Below are 21210 nucleotides of genomic sequence, written 5' to 3'. Positions count from 1 at the left end.
ACTGACTGAATATTTCAGCTCCTCACACAGCTTGGTATTTATATGCTGGGTAGGAATGCCTCTCTGGGCCATACTTTTGTTATTGTAATGAGCACCATAGTTTAAAATCAGCACAAAAGCAGAAAAAAAACATGTCATGTTCATGCATTGTAAAGCAAACTATTTTAAGGCACCAATGTAGCATTGAATGTGTTTTGCCTCCATGCCATTTTAATTGTGCGAAGAAGGCAACACTACATTGAATGCCATTATGTTTCAATTACTGTATCTGCACAGAAGTTCTCGAACAGTTGTCACTGGATATTCAATCAGGTACACTTCCAAAAGGTTGGGGTAGTGACTGAAGTTGACTTTTAAACTGTTCAAAAGACAGATGTACATATCCAGAACAAATTTCTTTATTTGCAGCACTCTCCGTCATGCCTAATCTGTAATTGCCAGGGTGATTTAACTCTGTATTGTTTTCCACAATCTATTAAAGATATATCACTGCATGTATCTAATTGGCCTTGTGCATGTTATTTATTAACAGAAGTTACAGCCCATACTCAGTATCCTACCTTAATTAATGTCCATTGGTCTTGCTTCTATTTTGTTGCATTAGGTTCCAAATTTCAGTCGAGCTGAGACCATTTTGCAGTTATAAGCAGACCAATCAAAAGACAGATGATGGTGTGATTATACACATTAGAAACCTGGACGGAATTTCAAGCCCGGACGGAATTTCACATTGGCCCCAATGTCCCGTACTTCCCGCGGGAACCTGTACCCCACAACCTGAGCCGCCTCTGGAATTTTAGTTTTGTCCCTATTAAGGACGTAAAAAGGCGGGCCCTGTATAGACTGCTGCTGCACACCGTCCACCTCTTCTCCCTCATCCACCGCCCGGACACGCCTTGGCGTGCCCATTTGCTACCGGGCGGTGGGGATCCCAGTGGAGGCCTCTCTACACGGGAGTCCTCCCCCTTTCTCTCGGGGATCTGGGGTGGAGGGTGCTGCACGCAGCAGTCCCCCGCAACCACAGATTGCGGTGGTTCACGGACTCCCAGCCCAACTGCTTGTTCTGTGGTGCTGTGGAGTCCATGGACCATGTATATATTGGGTGTGGATGTTTGCACTCCCCTTTTGATTTTCTTAAAAACCTCCTCCTCTGCTTTTGGTTGCACTTCAGTCCCACGCTCCTGATCTTTGGGCATCCGGTACGGAGGAGGGAGGGCAGGTCCGAAGACCTCCTCGTGGGTCTGCTCCTGGGCCTGGCCAAACTGGCCATAAACAGGTCCAGGCAGCGGGCCGTGGAGGGGGTCGTTAGGGCCGACTGCTGCCCCTCTTCCGGGGTTACGTTAGAGCCCGGGTGTCCTTGGAAAAGGAGCACGTGGTGTCCACACAACACCCTGGAGTTGTTCAGGGAGAGGTGGGCGCCGCAGGGAGTGGAGTGTATTATTTCCCCCTCCAACTCTATTTTGATTTAATCCCTGCCCTCCCCTTCACTGTTTGATCACACAGCATTGCCCTTTGATGTGAAGGGCAGTGCGTATCACTGACCACTCAGGTGTTTCCTTTCTTCCTGGTGGTGGAAAGTGAATAAAGATTTGTGCACTTTGTGTCTCTCACTGTGTCTCACACCTGCACACACACAACATGGGTGCTGAGGGAAAAAAAGTAAGCACTACCGCAGTTAGGCGGTAGTGTGGGGGTTTAAAAAAAACAAAAAAAAATCATACACATTAGAATCCACATACTGTTGGGAAGTAGCTTGATTCTTTTAGTAATGACTAAAAAACATCAAAGTTAAATATCGCACAATACCAGGTTAGAGTCCAACAGGTTTATTTGGAAGCATTAGCTTTGGGAGCACTGCTCCTTCAGAGCGATACTCCACAACCACCTGATGAAGGAGCAGTGCTCCGAAAGCTAGTGCTTCCAAATAAACCTGTTCAACTATAATCTGGTGTTGTGTGATTTTTGACTTTGTACATCCCAGTCCAACACCGGCATCTCCAAATCATAAAACAACAGTGCAACATTGATCTGACCCTATTTGGAGAAATAAGTAATGTTACAGCAAGAGTCTGAAGCGATGGCAAATATAATATGAGAAAAATCATACTAAGTGCTAGTTAATGGTCCTCACATCAGTGAACTTAGTGTTTCTGTAGAAAAAAAGGGAGCTGATGGCCATCATTTGTTGGACTGAACCAGACACAAGCAGATTACAAGATTCAAGCAAAATGCTTCATGTGTTAAAGATCTGAAATTGAATTGCTCAAGAAACTCAGCAGGTCTGACAACATATGTGGAGAGAGAAAACAGATAATGTTTTGAGTGTGGTGTGGCCTCTTTGGAACAGATTGCGGAAACTTGGCTACAAAATAATCAGGTTTGGGTATTAAATATTGTAGGTTATGCCATATTTGAAGAAAATAGAGAGGGAAAGTGAGGGAGTTGGAGAAGCTGTGATTATCAAAGATGACTTAATGGTCACAAAAAAAGAACACAGTTATTTACAAGATAAAAATTAGAATGTATATGAATCAAGATAAAAATAATAAAGCATCAATCGCATTTGGTGAAAGATAGGTGATTAAAATAATATGCACACAACTTAGGGAAATGAATGAAATAACATACAATAACAATGTTTCATATAATTCATATAATTCATAGATTTCATATAATCTGATGTTAATTAGAGATAAAAGATAGGCACAATGGTGAAGGGATAACAGACAAGGGAATAGAATTCCTCCAATGTGTCCATAACTCCTTTTTCTACAAATATAAAGAAAAGCCCAGCAATGGAAGATTCATTAATGGATTAAAGAATGGGCAATGAACTAGAACAGACAGAGAAGTAGATGATACTTCTCAATAAAATACACGTTCAAATGATAACGGAGAATGTCTTAAAGATGAAAACCAAGTCAACAGGTTGGAATAAAAGTGACTTTAAGAGGCTAAGTTAAGTTAGTAATGTACCCAACATCTTATTTGCAAAATTAGTGAGAAGAAAAGCAGAAAATATTGTGAGAAAACGTAATTGATCTTGAGAAGGTGCTGGTAAGCTGCTTCTTGAATAGCTGGAGATCATCTAGATATACTGCCAGAAACATTTTTATTCAGAGAGAGAGGGGAACAGCAATATAGTTCCAAGTCAGGATATTATGTGTCTGTGAGACAAATTTACAGATGATGAGGTTCCCATCTATCTTTTTAGATGGCAGCAGTCTTGAGTATGAAAGGTGCTGATGTTGGAAGATTGGTGAAATACCACAGTGCATATGGGACACACAGCTGCCGTGGTGCTTTAGAGAGAATGGACATTTAGATGTTTCTGTGGTGCCAAGCAAGCAGACTGCTTTGTCCTGAATAATGTCAAGCTGCTATGCATGGTTGTAGTTATACTCATTCGATAATTATTTTACAGTATCAGCAGCCCCACAGGCAGAAATTCCCTTTACATTGTAATCACTGCCAAGATAATTTTGATGGACTATGTGCCAAGCTTCTGTTAGGTTATTAATTTTCTAAATCCTCTGCCACCATTGAAACCTCAGATTAATATGAAGATTGTTCAATTCCATGCGCAGTATCACCCCAATTATTAGATAGCACTGCCTTTCACGAGTACAGCCAGATCCTTTACAATTACAGTTCCGGTGTTTATTACACTTTCCTGATTTCCAGACATTGTACCTGACCCAACTTGCTTTTGATTGTTTGTAATGTCCATCTTGATTTAAGTAGAAATTTTTCATAATTCTGTTTCCATTCTGATTTTTAAATTAATAATATGCAATATGAATGTTAAAGGGAACAGCTCTGAAACCAGGGTTCTCCTCAACCACTTTTTATTATTGAAGTTATTATATTTTCATGACTCTCTCTGTCTCTCTCTCTCTGTCTCTCTCACAAGCATTATTTCTACCTCAGTTCATTCAGTTGTTTGTAAATCAGCATTACTCGGTGGTCACCAAAAGCAAGCAGCTTATCAAAGTCTACATAAACAATAGCATCATAAGTTTCAATATATCCCTAAAGACCTCCAATAAGGATGTGTTTATTTAATGATTGCATCTTCTTTTGTGTCAATTAATATCTTTGATTAAGGTAGTCTTTTAACAGTTCCTCCAAAACAAATGTCTGATGTATGAGCCTATAATTTATAACACTTTCCACTAATCTTAATTTCTCTCCATAATTTTGTTACAAAACCTGATTCTAAAGAATTCCTACAAAAGATGACTGATTTTCTTGAAATTTGGCTGAAGACCCTGGGTCTTACCCTGTTCCTGTTCCTTGAACAGTTTACTCAGTTCTCTTTCAGTAGTAATCTATAATCTATGCTTTGATTGAACAGTGATTGGAAGTGAAAGTAAACAGTGTAACTGCTGCTTTTCAGTTTATATCTGTGCTTTAATTAATATTGCACATACACTGATCAGAAGAGACTCAAAATGAAATAGTTGTTTCTTGTCTTCAGCAGATAAAATACCAAAATCCTTCAGTAGTAAAATGTGTCAGAGGTGTGATTACCATGCACATGATCTCACTGAGAATGTGAGATTCGGCAAGTCTTATGATCATCAACTCATATTTTAGCGTATCAGCAACCTTTGAACTATGGCTATATCAGAAATAGTGATACAACAACAAAAGAAAGAACAATTTGTAGAATTTAAAAGAGTGCTCAGGGATAGAATCGACTTTGTGGAACTGAAAAGAAATTAGTGAAGGAAGATTCCACAGTTAAATATTTTAATTTTAAAATGCATTATTAAGTGTACACATTATGTGGTCAATTGCTCATATCCTGTTGTGTAAAAATATGTATGAATCAATGGTATGACATTGTTCCTGAAAACATATGAAGATATGTAAATGATGGGCAGGAAAATACCACCTTGGGTCCTCAAACCTGTCCTAAAATTGTGATGGATGAAGTATCATAAGGGGACAGTTCCTCCCTCCTCACAGACACATCTGGCTATTCTGGCTATTGAGGGAGTGCAGCGTAGGTTCACGAGGTCAATTCCTGGAATGGCGGGACTACCTTAAGCAGAATGACTAGAACGACTGGGCTTGTATACCCTTGAGTTTAGAAGACTGAGAGGGGATCTGATTGAGACATATAAGAGTATTAAAGGATTGGATACCCTGGAGGCAGGAAACATGTGTCCGCTGATGGGTGAGTGCCGAACCAGAGGACACAGCTTAAAAATATGGGGTAGACCATTTAGGACAGAGAGTGGTGATGTGTGTGGAATGGTCTGCCCCAGAGGGCAGTGGAGGCCCAGTCTCTGGATTCATTTAAGAAAGAGTTGGATAGAGCTCTCAAGGATAGTGGAATCAAGGGTTATGGAGATAAGGCAGGAACAGGATACTGATTAAGGATGATCAGCCATGATCATATTGAATGGTGGTGCAGGCTTGAAGGGCAGAATGACCTACTCCTGCACCTATTATCCATTGTCTATTGTCATATTCTCTATCACCTCCTCCTCTCTCCAACAATCCACTGGAACACCACCATTTATAGTCCACTGTCATTAGAAACTCATGGATTCAAACCTTCTCATAACCTTTTAACTTTTCTTTCAGTTTTGAAGTTTTTTTTCCGAAGAAATGTCAGAATCATAATCAAAAAGTGCGGCACTGGAAAAACACAGAAGGTCAGGCAGCATCCAAGACCAGGAGAGTCGAGAGTCGACATTTTGAGCAAATGCTCTTCATCAGGAATGTTGCAAGGTGAGGGGCTCAAGTAGGCTGAGAGATAGATGGGAGGGATGTGTGACTGGGGAGAAGGTAGCTAGGAATGTGATAATATGTGTGATGAAGGTGGGGGGGGTGATGGTGATAGGTCGGAGTGGAGGGTGAAACAGATAGGTGGGAAGGAAGATGGACAGGTAGGACAGTTCAATAGGGCGGTCCCCAGTTGGAGGGTTGGATCCAGGATGAGGTGGGGGAAGGAGAGATGAGGAAACTGGTGAATCCAAAATTGATTTAGTGTGGTTGGATGGTCCCTAGTGGAAGATGAGGTGTTCTTTTTCCAGGCGCTAGGTGGCTAGGATTTGGCAGTGGAAGAGGTCCAGGCCTTGCATGACCACCGTGGAGTGAGAGAGGGGAGTTATAGTGATGTCAGAATCAGAATCAAAGCTGACCTCCATCAAATGCTCTGAGAAAAGGTTATAATCCTGTTAAATTAACTCAATATACGTTCTATGGAGTTGTGAGAGAAAGTGAAGTTACACTAAGTGATGCATAAACATTCCAGTTAAGATGTTTTGATTATTCTTCCAGATTTCCCTTAGCTAACTAAAATGATATAAAAATCTATTACAATGATACATAAAATTACAAGTTGATTTCAACACAGAAGGAAGTCATTTGATTGCCATGTTTGTACAAGACTGAGAGGCACCATTTTTATCCCAAACTTCCAATCAAGAGCTCTGAGACAGTGAGTGGAAACTTCTCAGGTACTTAACACTTTGGTAAGAAAGTTGCAATAATTGTGAGAGTTTGTCAGTGAGGTGGTTGTCAACATCCAGATTAAAGTGTCCCATTTTCCAACCAATTATGGAGCACCAAGAAGAAAGTCTCATTATTGAGCAGCAAGAGGCCTAATTGCACACATTATCATACACTAACATCTCACTATTATTTCAGCTCACCTCACGTATAAGCACATTCCCATTCTTCCACCTACAATGCCTGATATAAAATCAGAACAGTTGAACTCTGGCCCTCCATCTTTGGAGATAAGTCCCCAACATCTCAGGGCCTACTCCATGGGCAATAATGGCATGCACCAAGCATCCACAGGTATTGGCACCAGACACGTACCAGCTGCACTACAACCACATGACACATCTTCAGTCCATGTACAATATGATGCTGCACTTCAATGCTGCAATTTGGAGCACCTCAGTACCTTCCATTGTAATGCTGCTGTCAGGATACTGGGACAGGAACACGTATCATGGATTTGACCAAGGTGCATCTCAGGGCTCTTTGCTCGTTCTCTTAGCCCTCATTAACTTTGCACTGCCATGGACGCACTGTGCATTTCTGCCTTGTGTTTTTATGCTTTTCCCTCTCAGCCATATGTTAAAGGCTCACAACACTTATGCCCTGCCTTGCCTCTTAGTGCCACAAGACCAGGCAGGTGTCATAACTTTCAGCAATGAAGAGGTTGGACATGTTGACATACGTCACCAGACTACATCAGTCTCACATCTGTATCATGTGCCAGGAGTATATGCAGCAAGACCAATATGTGTGCATTAACCAAATGGCCATGTCGCAAAGTCGAAGTGGAATAGTCTTCCATCAAATCACGAAGATGCCCTTCAGCGATAGATTTCCAATGCAATCAGTCGGGGTGGCCTCCAACATCAGTCTAGGGGCATGGTCATGGTCACTTTGCCACTTGGGGCTGGCAGAGGTCAGCTTGCTATCATCAAAAAGGGGCAAGGAGCTCAATGTTGGTCTCTTCACCACCCATCTTGACTTTCTTTCTGCCTGATTATGAGCAGTTTCTCTTGGAATAAGAAAAAGAGAGGGTAAAGAGGAAGACTTTTGGAAATCTGTCAGTTTTGCCAAAAGAGCCAAGGCAATCTGCAATTAATGTAACCACAGAACTAATGAGGAACAAGAAGCCATCCCTCTCTCAAATCCGGTTCTACTCAGAAACCTTCTCTCTCTCAATGCCTGTTCTTTCTAGAAACTTTCTCTCTCAAAGCCTGTTCTACTATTGAGGTTACCTACACAAATAACTTCAAATATTCAGCTATAGAAACTATTGCAACTGATAATTTTGAATTCAAATATCTAACCTCTTCCCCTCTCACAAAGAGAATCTGCAGCAAGTAATGAACAAATCTGAATTTCAACTTGATAAATATGTTTTATCTGTAATGACTTTTAATCTTTGCATTTACATTTTACCTAATAACTGTAATATATTTTACTTATTAGCAATGGTTGGATAAGAAACTGACCTTCATTCTCACTTCAAACTGAAGCTCTGCTGCTCTGCATTGGAACTCTGCTCTCCAATCTTTTGCATTGGAACATTAAAAAAAAGAAGCTAACGAGCAATACAAATTGGCAGTTGGTGGAGCATGTTCTTGTGCTGTGATTGTGCCTGGCACCATTGCAGCCTAGGAAATCTATCCCAGATCCCAAACCCACCTCAGATACCGATGTTCTACTTCCTGTCACCTCTGGTGTGCTGCTAATCACCTCAGATCAGTTGCCTGTATTTCTAGATACTTCTAGGAGAAAGTAGGGCCCGATCTTTGGGTGACCATCCTCCAAAGTGGACTTCAGGACAGGCAATAACGCAAAGTGGCCAAGCAGAGGCTGATGGCTAAGTTCAGTACCCATGGGGATGACCTCAATCGTGACCTTGGGTTCATGCCACACTAGAGCTGATCCCACTGCACTATACACTCTCTCTCTCTCATACACACACAAGTGCACACACACTCTTACTTACTCAGATCTTTTCTCATACATAAGCTCTCTCCCATACACACACATAAATTCCCCACACTCACACCCACACACGCACCCTCTCACAGGCTTACCCCATCACACTTACACACATACTTTGCAAAGCTTACACGTATGCAAACACACACCTTCTCACGTGCACTCACACCCACACGCACACACTCACATGCATACACTCACCCCATCTCCCCTGCACACGCACACATAAAAGGCTATGGGTTGAATTTGTATCTGCAGAATTATATTTGCAAATATGTTCTATTTTGCTCAAAAAATGCATAACCTAGAGTCAATCCATGTAATATTCTATAAATCCCACTTTAGAAATAGAACCAGTCTGACTCAAGATTGGGGGAGGGACAAACTTTAACCGTGCACCTTTAATACATTGTCTGAGCTGACATTATTTTGAGAATGTGACTTAAAGGAAATTCTTGAATTTGCATATTAAAGAACTGAAATGAGCAATACCATTATAAAAGATGAAAGACTTAATCTAGGTTCATCATTTCAACTGTATGACACTGTAATCTTTTGCTATACATTCTGTGTCTTATGATCCTGTTTCACAGCTACCTGATGAAGGACTACAACAAATTTTTAATTTTGTCCACCCCAATCCAACACCGGCTCCTCCAAATCATAGCCTCAACAAGACTTTGAAAATGTTTATCACATTTTCTCTGAATTGTCTTTACTTTAAGAAGAACAATTCTAGCTTCCCCATCTACCCATGCAACTAAAATCCCACGCTTAAAACTATTCTCCTGAATCCTTTCTGCAACATCACTAAAGTTAAAAATGCTTCCTCAAGCATTTTACCCAGTATAAAAAGTAATACTCCAGGTTAGACTAAACAATGCATAAACTATCAACCTTTTTATAAACCTTCTGATGAATCTGCCTTTCTGGTCACTTTTTCAATCACTACTGACCCCTTCAATAATTATTGCTCATATGTTTCCAGGTCTAGTAGTTCCTGCACTTCCTTTAGAATTGTACATTTTTTCTTTTTTGAATTGATTCCAATCATTTGTCCCACCAAAGTCAATCAATTCACCCTTCTCGGGATTGAATATCCACCCATCTCACCTATCTACCCACACCTTCTTAAAGTCTGTAACCACTCTCCTCACAATGTAAAATACTTCTGAGTTTATATGATCTGCAAAGTGTGAAATTATACTGTGCAAACCCAAATCTAGTACATTATTATATTTAAAGAGAAGTTGTCAAAAACATCTGAATATCCTTAGTGCATAGTTTCAGGCAGTCTGAAAAAATCCTGTGCACTATGACCTTCTGTTTCCTTTAACTTTGCCAACTTCATATTGATTTTGCCACTTTCTCTTATTTTTTTCTGTCAATTTTAGCTTTGCTGCATGTCTAATAAGTGTTATTCGTCAATCTCTATTTGGTACTTCACATAGACCATATCAACCACATTCCACTCATCAATCGTCTGTGTACTTTAACCAATAAAGTTCAATCAAGATAGATAAACATCCGTCACCTTTAACATACTAATGCTGCCTTCTTTTTCTATTTATGTATAAGTGCCAAGCGACTGGAAATTGTACTTCAAATAAGCTAAGTATTTTGCTGCCACTAAGATTAAACAGATTATCCTTTAGATGCTGGATTTGCACTTAACCCCATTTTTTGTCAAAAGATGCACCATTTGCAACTCTTCAGTTCTTTGTCACTGTTTCTGGATCTAAGGAGGATTGGGTGGGTATAGGCAGTACCATCACGAATTCTACCCTTAATTCCCTTGGCATTCTCATTACGATTGTGAGATTCATTCTCATTTTCACCAAGTCTATATATTAAATTAACAATGACATGAGCAACATTCATTGCTAAATCTGCATATATTTGTTAACTGAGAAAAAAAGATGTAAATTAAACAACATGAGCCATCAATATTGAGAATTCCATGAGAGTTGTATTGATCTCCACAGAAATACTTAAATGAATGAGAATAATACTGTGAAGTTCAGAATGTTTTATTATTTTTAAGAATATTCAGCAAAATAAAATCATATTTATCAAGAGCAATCTAGAAGTCTCTCATTCGCCTGAAAGATCCAACAGTTGAGCTGTAGCCTCCCCAGTCACTGTATCTCCTGTATTCACCAGGTCTCATGAAGTACTGTCTCCCTCTGTAGTTGGGATGTTCATAGAAGGTCCAGTAACCGTCCATCACATGGCAGGAGTGGATGTCACGGTAACGGAAACGATCGTAGACAGATGGACAGTCATCCATGAATTCCATCATCTGTCCTCCAAAGTCAGGCCTCTCGTAAATCTTCATTCTGTAGGATCCTCCACGGTACTGCAAAAGAGAGAAATGAAACATCGTGAAGCAGCTATAATTGTATCTATTATGAAAAATAAATTGTAAAGTAGTTGCATGCTGCTTGTAAAATTGGCAGCTATTTTGATGAAAATTCTCCACCCGAAGCATTAAGCAGTCTTTTTTGCTTCTAAATATGGGCAGGACTATCGTATATGTTCAACACTTTTTTGGTTTTCATGGATGTTCAGCAGTATGGTATCAATTTTAGTTCTCAATTGTAAGAGCTGCAGCATTTTGGATTGAAATTCTACTCAAGACAACTGTGAGAAGTGGAAACCAGCATGTGGTATCTGAATACTGATGTAATATCCAGCTGATTATTCACATTTAATGGGAAGACAGTGAAAGGACTCAACCCTTTGAATCTCTTCCAACATTTCATGAGATCTTGTCTGATCTGTCACCTAAATCCCCGTGTGGTGTGTAGTGAGTTACTCTTGGCTGCACTACTTAGGAGTGAAGTAAAAGAAAGTCTGGGGCCCTTGTCCATGCAGTTTTTTGTGGCAGGTTGCTCAAAATGTCATGTTATCTCTATCTAGCAAATGTTTGAATTCTGGAATCATTCAAGTCAGATTTCAAACAGGTTTCCAAACCTTGATTAATTTAAGTATTCAGGCAAACTATTTCTTTATTTTAAGGATCATTTTACTAGGGGCTTCCTCAGAGATTGTGGTGCTGGAAAAGCAGAGAAGACCAGGCATAATCCAAGGAGCAGGAGAAGGGCTTATGCCCGAAAATTCAATTCTCCTGCTCCTTGGATGCTGCCTGACCTGCTGTGCTTTTCCAGCACTACACTCTCGACTCTGATCTCCAGCATCTGCAGTCCTTACTTTCTCCTTGCTCAGAGATTGTTTTGACTGGTCCCTGCGTTTTCTATGGAGGATGAATGGAAATCTGCCCATTCCCTGATCAATGTATCCAGCAGTTCCATCGATTTCTCACAAAAGTTACAGCGATAAATCAGGTCAGTCCTGAGGAATTGTTAGTGTGAATGATATGGCATTGACAAACAATTAAAACTTACAACTTTCAAGTTTAGATGAATGATGAAGAATTTGATGAAAGGAAAGTGGGAATGCAAAACAATTGGAATAGCTTTGATTCAATCCATAAAGGATAAAGAAACCAACAATTACAAACACAAATTGATTGACCTGTTCATTTTGTCTGGAAAGACAATGAATTTATGACTCACATGTGGGTAGGAGCGACATGACCTGACACAGTCATTGAATCCCATCCAGCGCTGGTAGTCAGGATACTCTCCCCTGGTCAGAACATACTGGTATCCCATGTAATTGGGTTTCTCATACACCACCCACCAGTCACTGTCAACACGGATGGAGTTACAGCGGCTGAAGTAAGGGGACAGGTCGGCACAGTCACTGCTGCACTCATAGTGCCGCCCCTGGAAGTTCCTGTCCTCGTAAAAGATGATCTGTGGAAAGAGATAGATTTGTGTTATAATCTTGTCAAGCTAGGAGGTATGTAATGAACAATTCCAAACAAATTCTTAAGTTTCTCTTGCCTTTCCCATTTTGAGCTCTGTTTGCTGAGTAACTGAGCGAATGTGTCACTGCTACCCACAGCTTAGTATTTATAGGTTGGTCAAAAATATCCCCCCTGGCAAGACTTTTGTTAATTTAATGATTGCAACAGCACAAATGCCACAAAACTCATGACATATGCACTTTCTGTTTGAAAAAATATTTTAAGGCATTTGTACGTCACCGGTTGCATTCTGCCTCCATATGATTTTAATTGTGTGAAGAAGATAACAATGGGTTACATTCCCAATGCTATATCTGCATAGAAACTCTCGAACAGTTCCCATTACCCAATTGCCCAGCTCAATTTCCAAAAGGTCAATGTCATGTCTAAAGCTGACTCCAAATTTGGTTAAGGTGCGGATGTACATTTCTGGAAGCGATTGCTTTACAAAGTGATATATGCAATTGCTGATTTATAACTGACAGTACATAGACCTTAAGCATTTATCATTGAATATGATTGCATGGTGAAATTACAATGCAATGTTGAGGAATGATGTTTATTAAAACTGATTACAGTCCATACCCATTTTCATGGATTAATGAGTGTCCTATTGTTGCATATTATCTTTCATTTAGTCCTAAATTTCAGCTTTGCTGAAACCATATGGGTGCAGTAAGCAGAGGGGAAGGGGAGATGGACTCTTTCGTGGTTATGAAAAGAAAATCAAGGAGAAAAGATACATGAATGAATGAGTGAATGAATGATTTTATTGTCACATGTTTTATAGTGAGAAAAACAGTAAAATACAGTGAAAAGCTTTTCCACTGTTACCACGATCTGGCACCATTTTGAATTGTTTAAGAATAAGGATAAAAAAACAAGTGAATGGTTCCTTCTCAACAGGAATCCAACATTGGTTTTGCAGGTGTCATGTATTCAATTCCAGGAGACATTAGGCTCAGAAAGAGAAATTGATATAGAATCATTGAAACCTCTGGTGTGGATCATGGTCATTCATCTCTTTGTGCCTGCTCAGGTTTTTGAAAGAATTATCCAGTTCAGCACGACCCTTTATAATTAATCCAAATTACTGTGGGTGCTGGAAATTTGAAGCAAACACAGAAAATGCGAGATAAACTCGAAGTTCTGTAGAGATATTTTAAAAAGACACTTTGATAGTAGCGGAGAAGGGATGAAGGGAAAAATGGTGTGGGGGCCTGATACAAAAAATAATGGGTTTGTTAATGGTGGTGAAAGAGAAAATAATGGGTTTGTTAATGGTGGTGAAGGAGTGAAGTACAACTTCATTAAGGTGTTAAAGGGAGGGAATGGGTCTTCCCTATTGAGAGGAAAGTAGGCAAGACATAAGGTTTGTTCTTCATTTTCTTACATTCTCCACTTTCTGCTCCCTCCTCCCCACTTCCCCTCACACACCCACCCCCACCCCCATATAAACCAGTCTTGCTTGTGTCTTGTTTACAATACATCGAGTAGAAAGGGCCTAGACTCTCCCTTTTTGGACTCCTCCTCAATCCTAAATGGCCAGCCTGGTATCCTCAGACTGGTTCTGGATTTCCTCATCGGGAGTCTTCTGTCAATTCCTGTTAGAATTTTGTGGGATTCTCCAAGCTCCCCCTATCATTTTGCTAAACTCCAGTGTACATAGTTCTAACCAATCCAGTCTCCCTTCATACATCAGTCCTGCTGTCACAGGAGTCAGTCTGATAAACCTTTGATGCTCTCCCTCCATCGTCAGGACATCCCCAGTTATTCAATACTCTCATACTCATTGCAAGGGGCTTTTCCTTTCTGCCTTAGACTGAATATTCAAAACAGTGTGGTTAAATCCATTAGGCCTATATACTTCAAACTTCATGTTTTATATATAACCTGTGGCTACAAATATGGGTCTTAACTGATGTGGGACAGACTCCCTTCCCTTCTATCCCATTATCAATATCAGACTTTGAACCAGTTGAGTAATGAGGTTTGTATCAGCATTTCTCAAGGATGTTCCTTTATCAAACTGTCTCCATATGAGCAGCAGTTGTATTTTCACTTCTTATTCAACAGGACCTGTCTGTATGCATTTCACAAGACCTTTTGTGTTATATTGTAGTCTCATAACCTTGGATATAGTCCTTCTATGAAAACATCTAATTACTCCAGCTTAAAGTTTGACTTGAAACAGCCAACTGTGCAAGCTGCTGTTTCAGCTAACAATCTTCCTCAGCTATTTCATGTCAACTGTCAACCACTTTCAGCCATCTTGTGCTGCCTCAGCCATGGACAGCCCAATCAGATGATATTGCAGGGAGATAAGGAAAAGGAGAAATCTAAACGCACTGAGCTGTACTAGCAGAAAGCTAGCATGGTTACAATGGGCTGAATGTCTTCCTTGGGTTCTGTAACTATTCAATAATTTTTTATGATCTGCTACTAAAACCCTTCCGCTTTGTTAACCCCAGGACTTGGCTATGACAGTATGATCCTGGCTGGCCTCCCACTTTGCACCAGCTGGATATCTGAGGTCAGCCAAAAATCTGGGTTTCTCCAGCACTTGCTATATACTTTTCAGATCTCAAACATCTTCGGTTCTTTTATTTCATCAAAGTTTTTACACTTATTTTCAAATTCCACAAAAGCCTCACACTTCCATATCTCTGTAATCTTGACTTGCCCTACTACCTCCTGAATACCTCTACTCAGTCAGTTCTGGTCTCTTGAATATTCCAGATTGTGATCATTCTATAAATGGCAGCCATGCCATCAAGCACAAAGGCCTATGTCTGAAATTTGCTCTCAAAAGTTCATTCACATCTCTTCATTAAAGCTACTTAGAGTCATAGAGATGTACAGCATGGAAACAGACCCTTCGGTCCAACCCGTCCATGCCGACCCAATCTAGTCCCACCTGCCAGCACTCGGCCCATATCCCTCCAAACCCGTCCTATTCATATTCCCATCCAAATGTTTCTTAAATGTTGCAATTCTACCAGCCTCCACCACATCCTCTGGCAGGTCATTCCATACATGTACCACCCTCTGCGTGAAAACGTTGCCCCTTAGGTCTCTTTTATATCTTTCCTCTTTCACCGTAAACCTATGCCCTCTAGTTCTGGACTCCCCGACCCCAGGGGGAAAAGACCTTCTCTATTTATCCTATCCATGCCCCTCATAATTTTGTAAACCTCTATAAGGTCACCCCTCAGCCTCCGACGCTCCAGGGAAAACAGCCCCAGCCTGTTCAGCCTCTCCCTATAGCTCAGATCCTCCAACCCTGGCAACATCTTTGTGAATATTTTCTCAACCCTTTCAGGTTTCACAACATCTTTTCGATAGGAAGGGGACCAGAATTGCACGCAATATTCCAACAGTGGCCTAACCAATGTCCTGTACAGCCACAACATGACCTCCCAACACCTGTACCTAATACTCTGACCAATAAAGGAAAAATATCAAACGCCTTCTTCATTATCCTAGCGACTCTACTTTCAAGGAGCCATGAACCTGCACTCCAAGGTCTTTGTTCAGCAATACTCCCTAGGACCTTACCATTAAGTGTATAAGTCCTGCTAAGATTTGCTTTCCCAAAATACAGCTCCTCACATTTATCTGAATTAAACTCCATCTGCCACTTCTCAGCCCATTTTCCATCTGGTCCAGATCCTGTTGTAATCTGATGTAACCCTCTTCGCTGTCCACTGCACCTTCAATTTTGGTGTCATCTGCAAACTTACTAACTGTACCTCTTATGCTCGCATCCAAATCATTTATATAAATGACAAAAATTAGAGGACCCAGCACCAATCATTGTGGCACTCCACTGGTCACAGGCCTCCAGTCTGAAAAACAACCCTCCACCACCACCCCCTGTCTTCTACCTTTGTGCCAGTTCTGTATCCAAATGGCTAGTTCTCCCTGTATTCCATGAGATCTAACCTTGCTAATCAGTTTCCCATGGGGAACCTTGTCAAATGCCTTACTGAAGTCCAAATAGATCACATCTACTGCTCTGCCCTCATCAATCTTCTTTGTTACTTCTTCAAAAAACTCAATCAAGTTTGTGAGACATGATTTCCCATGCACAAAGCCATGTTGACTATCCCGAATCAGTCCTTGCCTTTCCAAATACATGTACATCCTGTCCCTCAGGTTTCCCTCCAACAACTTGCCCACCACCGAGGTCAGGCTCACCGGCCTATAGTTCCCTGGCTTGTCTTTACCACCTCTCTTAAACAGTGGCACCACGTTTGCCAACCTCCAGTCTTCCGGCACCTCACCTGTGACGATTGATGATACAAATATCTCAGCAAGAGGCCCAGCAATCACTTCTCTAGCTTCCCACAGAGTTCTCGGGTACACCTGATCAGGTCCTGGGGATTTATCCACTTTTAACCATTTCAAGACATCCAGCACTTCCTCCTCTGTAATCTGGACATTTTGCAAGATGTCACCATCTATTTCGCTACTTTCTATGTCTTCATATCCTTTTCCACAGTAAATACCGATGCAAAATATTCGTTTAGTATCTCCCCCATTTTCTGTGGCTCCACACAAAGGCCGCCTTGCTGATCTTTGAGGGGCCCTATTCTCTCCCTAGTTACCCTTTTGTCCTTAATATATTTGTAAAAACCCTTTGGATTCTCCTTAATTCTATCTCATGTCCCTGTTTTCCTCTTAAGTATACTTCTACTTTCTATATACTCTAAGGATTCACTCGATCTATCCTGTCTATACCTGACATATGCTTCCTTCTTTTTCTTAACCAAACCCTCAATTTCTTTAGTCATCCAGCATTCCCTATACCTACCAGCTTTCCCTTTCACCCTGACAGGAATATACTTTCTCTGGATTCTTGTTATCTCATTTCTGAAGGCTTCCCATTTTCCAGCCATTCCTATACCTGCGAACTTCCTAAAATTGACACCTTTGAGCATCTTTGTGGTCATATGTCCTAAAAACTTTTTATATGATTCAGTGGTCAATATGTTTAAAAACGTTTACAAGAGATCTTTGGATATTTTCCTTAACTGCAGACCCTACAAAATGGCAGCGTGTTGTTATGGCTGCCCACAGGAGAAATTTTCTAAAGCCTCATCTAATTTTGCTTGAAATGTGCACCTTTGTTTCACATTTCCTGGGAAAAGTGGAAGGTTAAAGAATTAATTACCTTGGTACATTTGCTCCTCATTCGTAGTGAAATATAATTTCAGTGTTTGCTTTTTATTGAAGTCACCAATCAAATTGTTATTGTCGTACTGGTTCACTTGGTATGGCTTAAAGATCTTTAGATGCACCAAAGTCCAACTGCAGAGGTGTACCAAAGGCCTCTGAACCAAAGGGAGGCCAAATCCAGAGCTTCATTATAAATTCCTGCACAGTGTCTGCCAAGTCCTTCTCAGGCATTGTGCAGCAGGGAATGGAAGAACCAGAATGTAGTGTTATGAAGGTGTGGGTGTACTGTATCTTTAAGAGAGTTAAAAGCTAGCAGAACTACCTGACAGCACCAAGTGTTCTGAACAAGAAGCAATGTAACATTTGGTCGAACTGCTGGATTAGCTGGGTTGCCTAGAGATGACAAAACAAATCCAAATTTGACCAGTCATTTTAAATTATACCCCCCAAAAAAACAAACTCCAATCAAGTTTGAATTGAGTATATTGACAATCCAAAAAGCCAAAGACACAATCCAATGCTTTGGGGTATAAGACAGGGAAAAATTGAAAAGTTCGGGGAGAACTGCCAAAAGAGCAACAGATGCAGGCTGCTAGTAAAACCTCTATGAGAGGTACCTGTCTACAGAAGGAGTTTGTACTGAGAAAAAATCATCGACACCAACCTAGAGAGTAAATCTACAGAGTAAGATATGACAGCTGGCTGGCTTTGAAATTCAAATTTTTTGGTAAATCTTACTCGATGGTTTTATCGGACTAGTATTATAGAAGGGAAAGTAAACGATAGATGAGAGGACAAAGTTTTAAATTGTTGTTAGTTAATTATTCATTGTTATACTTTAAGAAATAAAGTTGGTCATTTTTACTTTAATTAGTTCTTGGCCTTTTGAATTTTCCCAGATGACTGCATGGGATAATTTTTTTTTCTGTGTTGCTGGCTTAGATTAAGCAGGAGGGTTTACCCCATGTCATAACAATAGCATGTTCCATTTTTATTTATTTATTCATTTTGTGAGATGTGGGTATCCCAGACTGGCTGGCATTTATTGCCTGTCTCTAGTTGCCCTTGAGGAGGTGGTGATGAGCTGCCTTTTTGAATCACTGCAATCCACCTGCTGTGGATTCAACCACGATGCCATTAGAGAGGAAATTCCAGGCTTTTGACCTACTGCAAATGAAAGAATGGGGATATATTTCCAAGTCAGGATGATGGGTGGCTTGGAGGGGAACTTTCAGGTGGTGGTATTCCCATCTATCTGCTACCCTTATCTATCTGATGGGAGTGGTCATGGGTTTAGAAGATGCTGTTGAAGAATCTTTGGGGAATTTCTGTACTCCGTCTTGTAGATAGTACGCACTGCTGTTACTCAGCATCAATGGTGGAGGGAGTGCAGGTACACATAAATTTATAGCGTAAACATTGGAAGTTGTTAGATCCCATAACCTGCAAAATGCCTCAAGCAAGTTGGAAATAATCATTGAGGCGGGTTCAGCTTGGATCATGAACAGTTCCTGCTTATTGTCTGCAGAAACTCCCAAAAACATCAACAGGCGATGGTACTGGTGGGCCATTTACAATGCTTCCTACTTGACCCTGGCATTTTCTCCTTTTTCAATTACTGACTTTAATGATCATGTCACTGCAATCACTGAGGTAAAGTATTCTCAATGAAACCACCAGATACCAGCATTATTCTGAACTATTTTAATGAGGAGCCAAGAATGAGTGAATTGAAAAGAAGACAGGGTCATAAAGCATATTTTATTATGTTGACAAATAATTCAACAAAATAAAGTAATGCATTATAGTTGCAAACTAAAAGTCCCTCATGCGCCTGAAAGATCCGATAGTTGAGCTGTAGCCTCGCCAGTCACTGTATCTCCTGTATTCACCAGGTCTCATGAAGTACTGTCGCCCTCTGTAGTTGGGATGTTCATAGAAGATCCAGTAACCATCCATCACATGGCAGGAGTGGATGTCACGGTAACGGAAACGATCGTAGACAGATGGACAGTCATCCATGAATTCCATCATCTGTCCTCCAAAGTCAGGCCTCTCATAAATTTTCATTCTGTAGGAATCTCCTCGGTACTGCAATAGAAAGACATGAAAGATTTGTGGTGCAGCTACAAATATATCTACAATCGATGCATATGTGACTGGTGATATTTCATGCATACAAACAGAACTATATTGATAGCAGTAGACACCTTAATGTACTTCTGTTTGCTCTTGTGGGAAAACCTTTTTTCAAGTGCAAGCAGTTTTCTCTCTTATGTAAACTTTTCAATATTTACAGTTAAATGAATGGGATGAATATAAACATCTCCATCGACAAGTTTTATGACTCAGGTTTTATCCAATTTGGCCTTGTTACATTCTGCTATGTCAATATGTCAATTTAACTTTCAGTTCGGAATATCAGATTTGTTATTTGTAAATGTTTCAATTATATCCCAGATGATCATCAGCTTTGCAACAGTACATCAGCATATGACGGACTACTATCTTCCCAGTTTGCACAAGTGTTGACTGAAGAACTACCTAGATAATAAGTATAGTAACAAAGTTACGGCAGTGACAGAAACACAAACTAGTGAATTGGTAAATCAAACTGGTTGTGTCACAGTCCACTACATATTATCATCATTGATGAAAATTAAAATCAATCCTGTGAAAATAAAGATCTCCTTTACATCTCATTCAGAAAAACCCAAATGTTGAGTGCATTAATCATTATCTCAGTGTCAGTTTGATCAGAAAATACACACCACCAGAAATAACTTACGTATGGGTAAGTGCGACATGACCAAATGTTGTCATTGAACCCCATCCAGCGCTGGTAGTCAGGATACTCTCCCCTGGTCAGAACATACTGGTATCCCATGTAATTGGGTTTCTCATACAGCACCCACCAGTCACTCTCAACACGGATGGAGTTACAGCGGCTGAAGTAAGGGGACAGGTCGGCACAGTCACTGCTGCACTCATAGTGCCGCCCCTGGAAGTTCCTGTCCTCGTAAAAGATGATCTGTGAGGAAAGAAACAGGTTTGTAAATTCATGATTTCTCAAACTTTGCTATTCCTAATGGAAAATTTTAATACAACATGTGAACTCAAGATAATCCTTGCCTTTCCCATTATGGGTTCAGAGTTGGCTTCGTAACCGAATGTATTACTGCTTCACAGAGCTTGATATTTATACACTGCGCTGAAATGCCACACTGTGCATTTTCTTTAGTTATTCAAACCATTTCAATGAGTTGAAACCACTACAAATGCTGCATCACACATGACTTATACAGTAAATGCAAAGAGAACATTCAAAAGGCACTTTAGTATTGTTTTTCAGTGTTTTGCTTCCATTTCAATTTAATTCTTGCATTAAAGAAGACAACAATACACTGGAGGCCGTTGTGCACCCGATTCTATGCTTTCACTGCAATTCTCAGTGTCATAGCATGTTCAAAAGGATATGTTCCCAATAGTTCATTATAATTTAATAGGTCCAGTCTCAAACTGGTTAACACATAGGCATGCATGTCTGGAGCAGGTTACTTAAATTATTACTCTGTAAGTAAGTTTGTTTTGATGTGTAACTGTTAATGTATTTTCATTCCAAATTAATCATCTACTTGAGAACTGCTCGAATTATATAT

The 21210-nt window shown here is 40.3% G+C and overlaps 2 protein-coding genes across 2 annotated transcripts; both read right to left on the bottom strand.

Moving 5' to 3' along the window:
• Positions 1 to 10510: 10510 nt before the first annotated feature.
• On the bottom strand, positions 10511 to 12441 carry LOC140482005 (gamma-crystallin S-1-like). The gene is made up of 3 exons (XM_072578832.1): positions 12408 to 12441; positions 12075 to 12317; positions 10511 to 10855 (listed from the first exon to the last, which is right to left on the bottom strand). The coding sequence occupies exons 1-3, from the start codon at positions 12414 to 12416 to the stop codon at positions 10580 to 10582; spliced, it is 528 nt and encodes a 175-aa protein (XP_072434933.1). The 5' UTR covers positions 12417 to 12441; the 3' UTR covers positions 10511 to 10579.
• A 6852-nt stretch (positions 12442 to 19293) lies between these two features.
• On the bottom strand, positions 19294 to 20727 carry LOC140482006 (gamma-crystallin S-1-like). The gene is made up of 3 exons (XM_072578833.1): positions 20684 to 20727; positions 20340 to 20582; positions 19294 to 19642 (listed from the first exon to the last, which is right to left on the bottom strand). Exons 1-3 carry the CDS (start codon positions 20690 to 20692, stop codon positions 19367 to 19369), a joined length of 528 nt encoding a protein of 175 aa, XP_072434934.1. The 5' UTR covers positions 20693 to 20727; the 3' UTR covers positions 19294 to 19366.
• Between the last annotated feature and the right edge of the window lie 483 nt (positions 20728 to 21210).

Source organism: Chiloscyllium punctatum, chromosome 10 (genome assembly GCF_047496795.1).
Source record: "Chiloscyllium punctatum isolate Juve2018m chromosome 10, sChiPun1.3, whole genome shotgun sequence".
NCBI classification, from domain to species: Eukaryota; Metazoa; Chordata; class Chondrichthyes; order Orectolobiformes; family Hemiscylliidae; genus Chiloscyllium; species Chiloscyllium punctatum.
The sequence above is the reverse complement of the archived record's forward strand: the minus strand, read 5'-3'. Positions and strand labels throughout refer to the sequence as shown.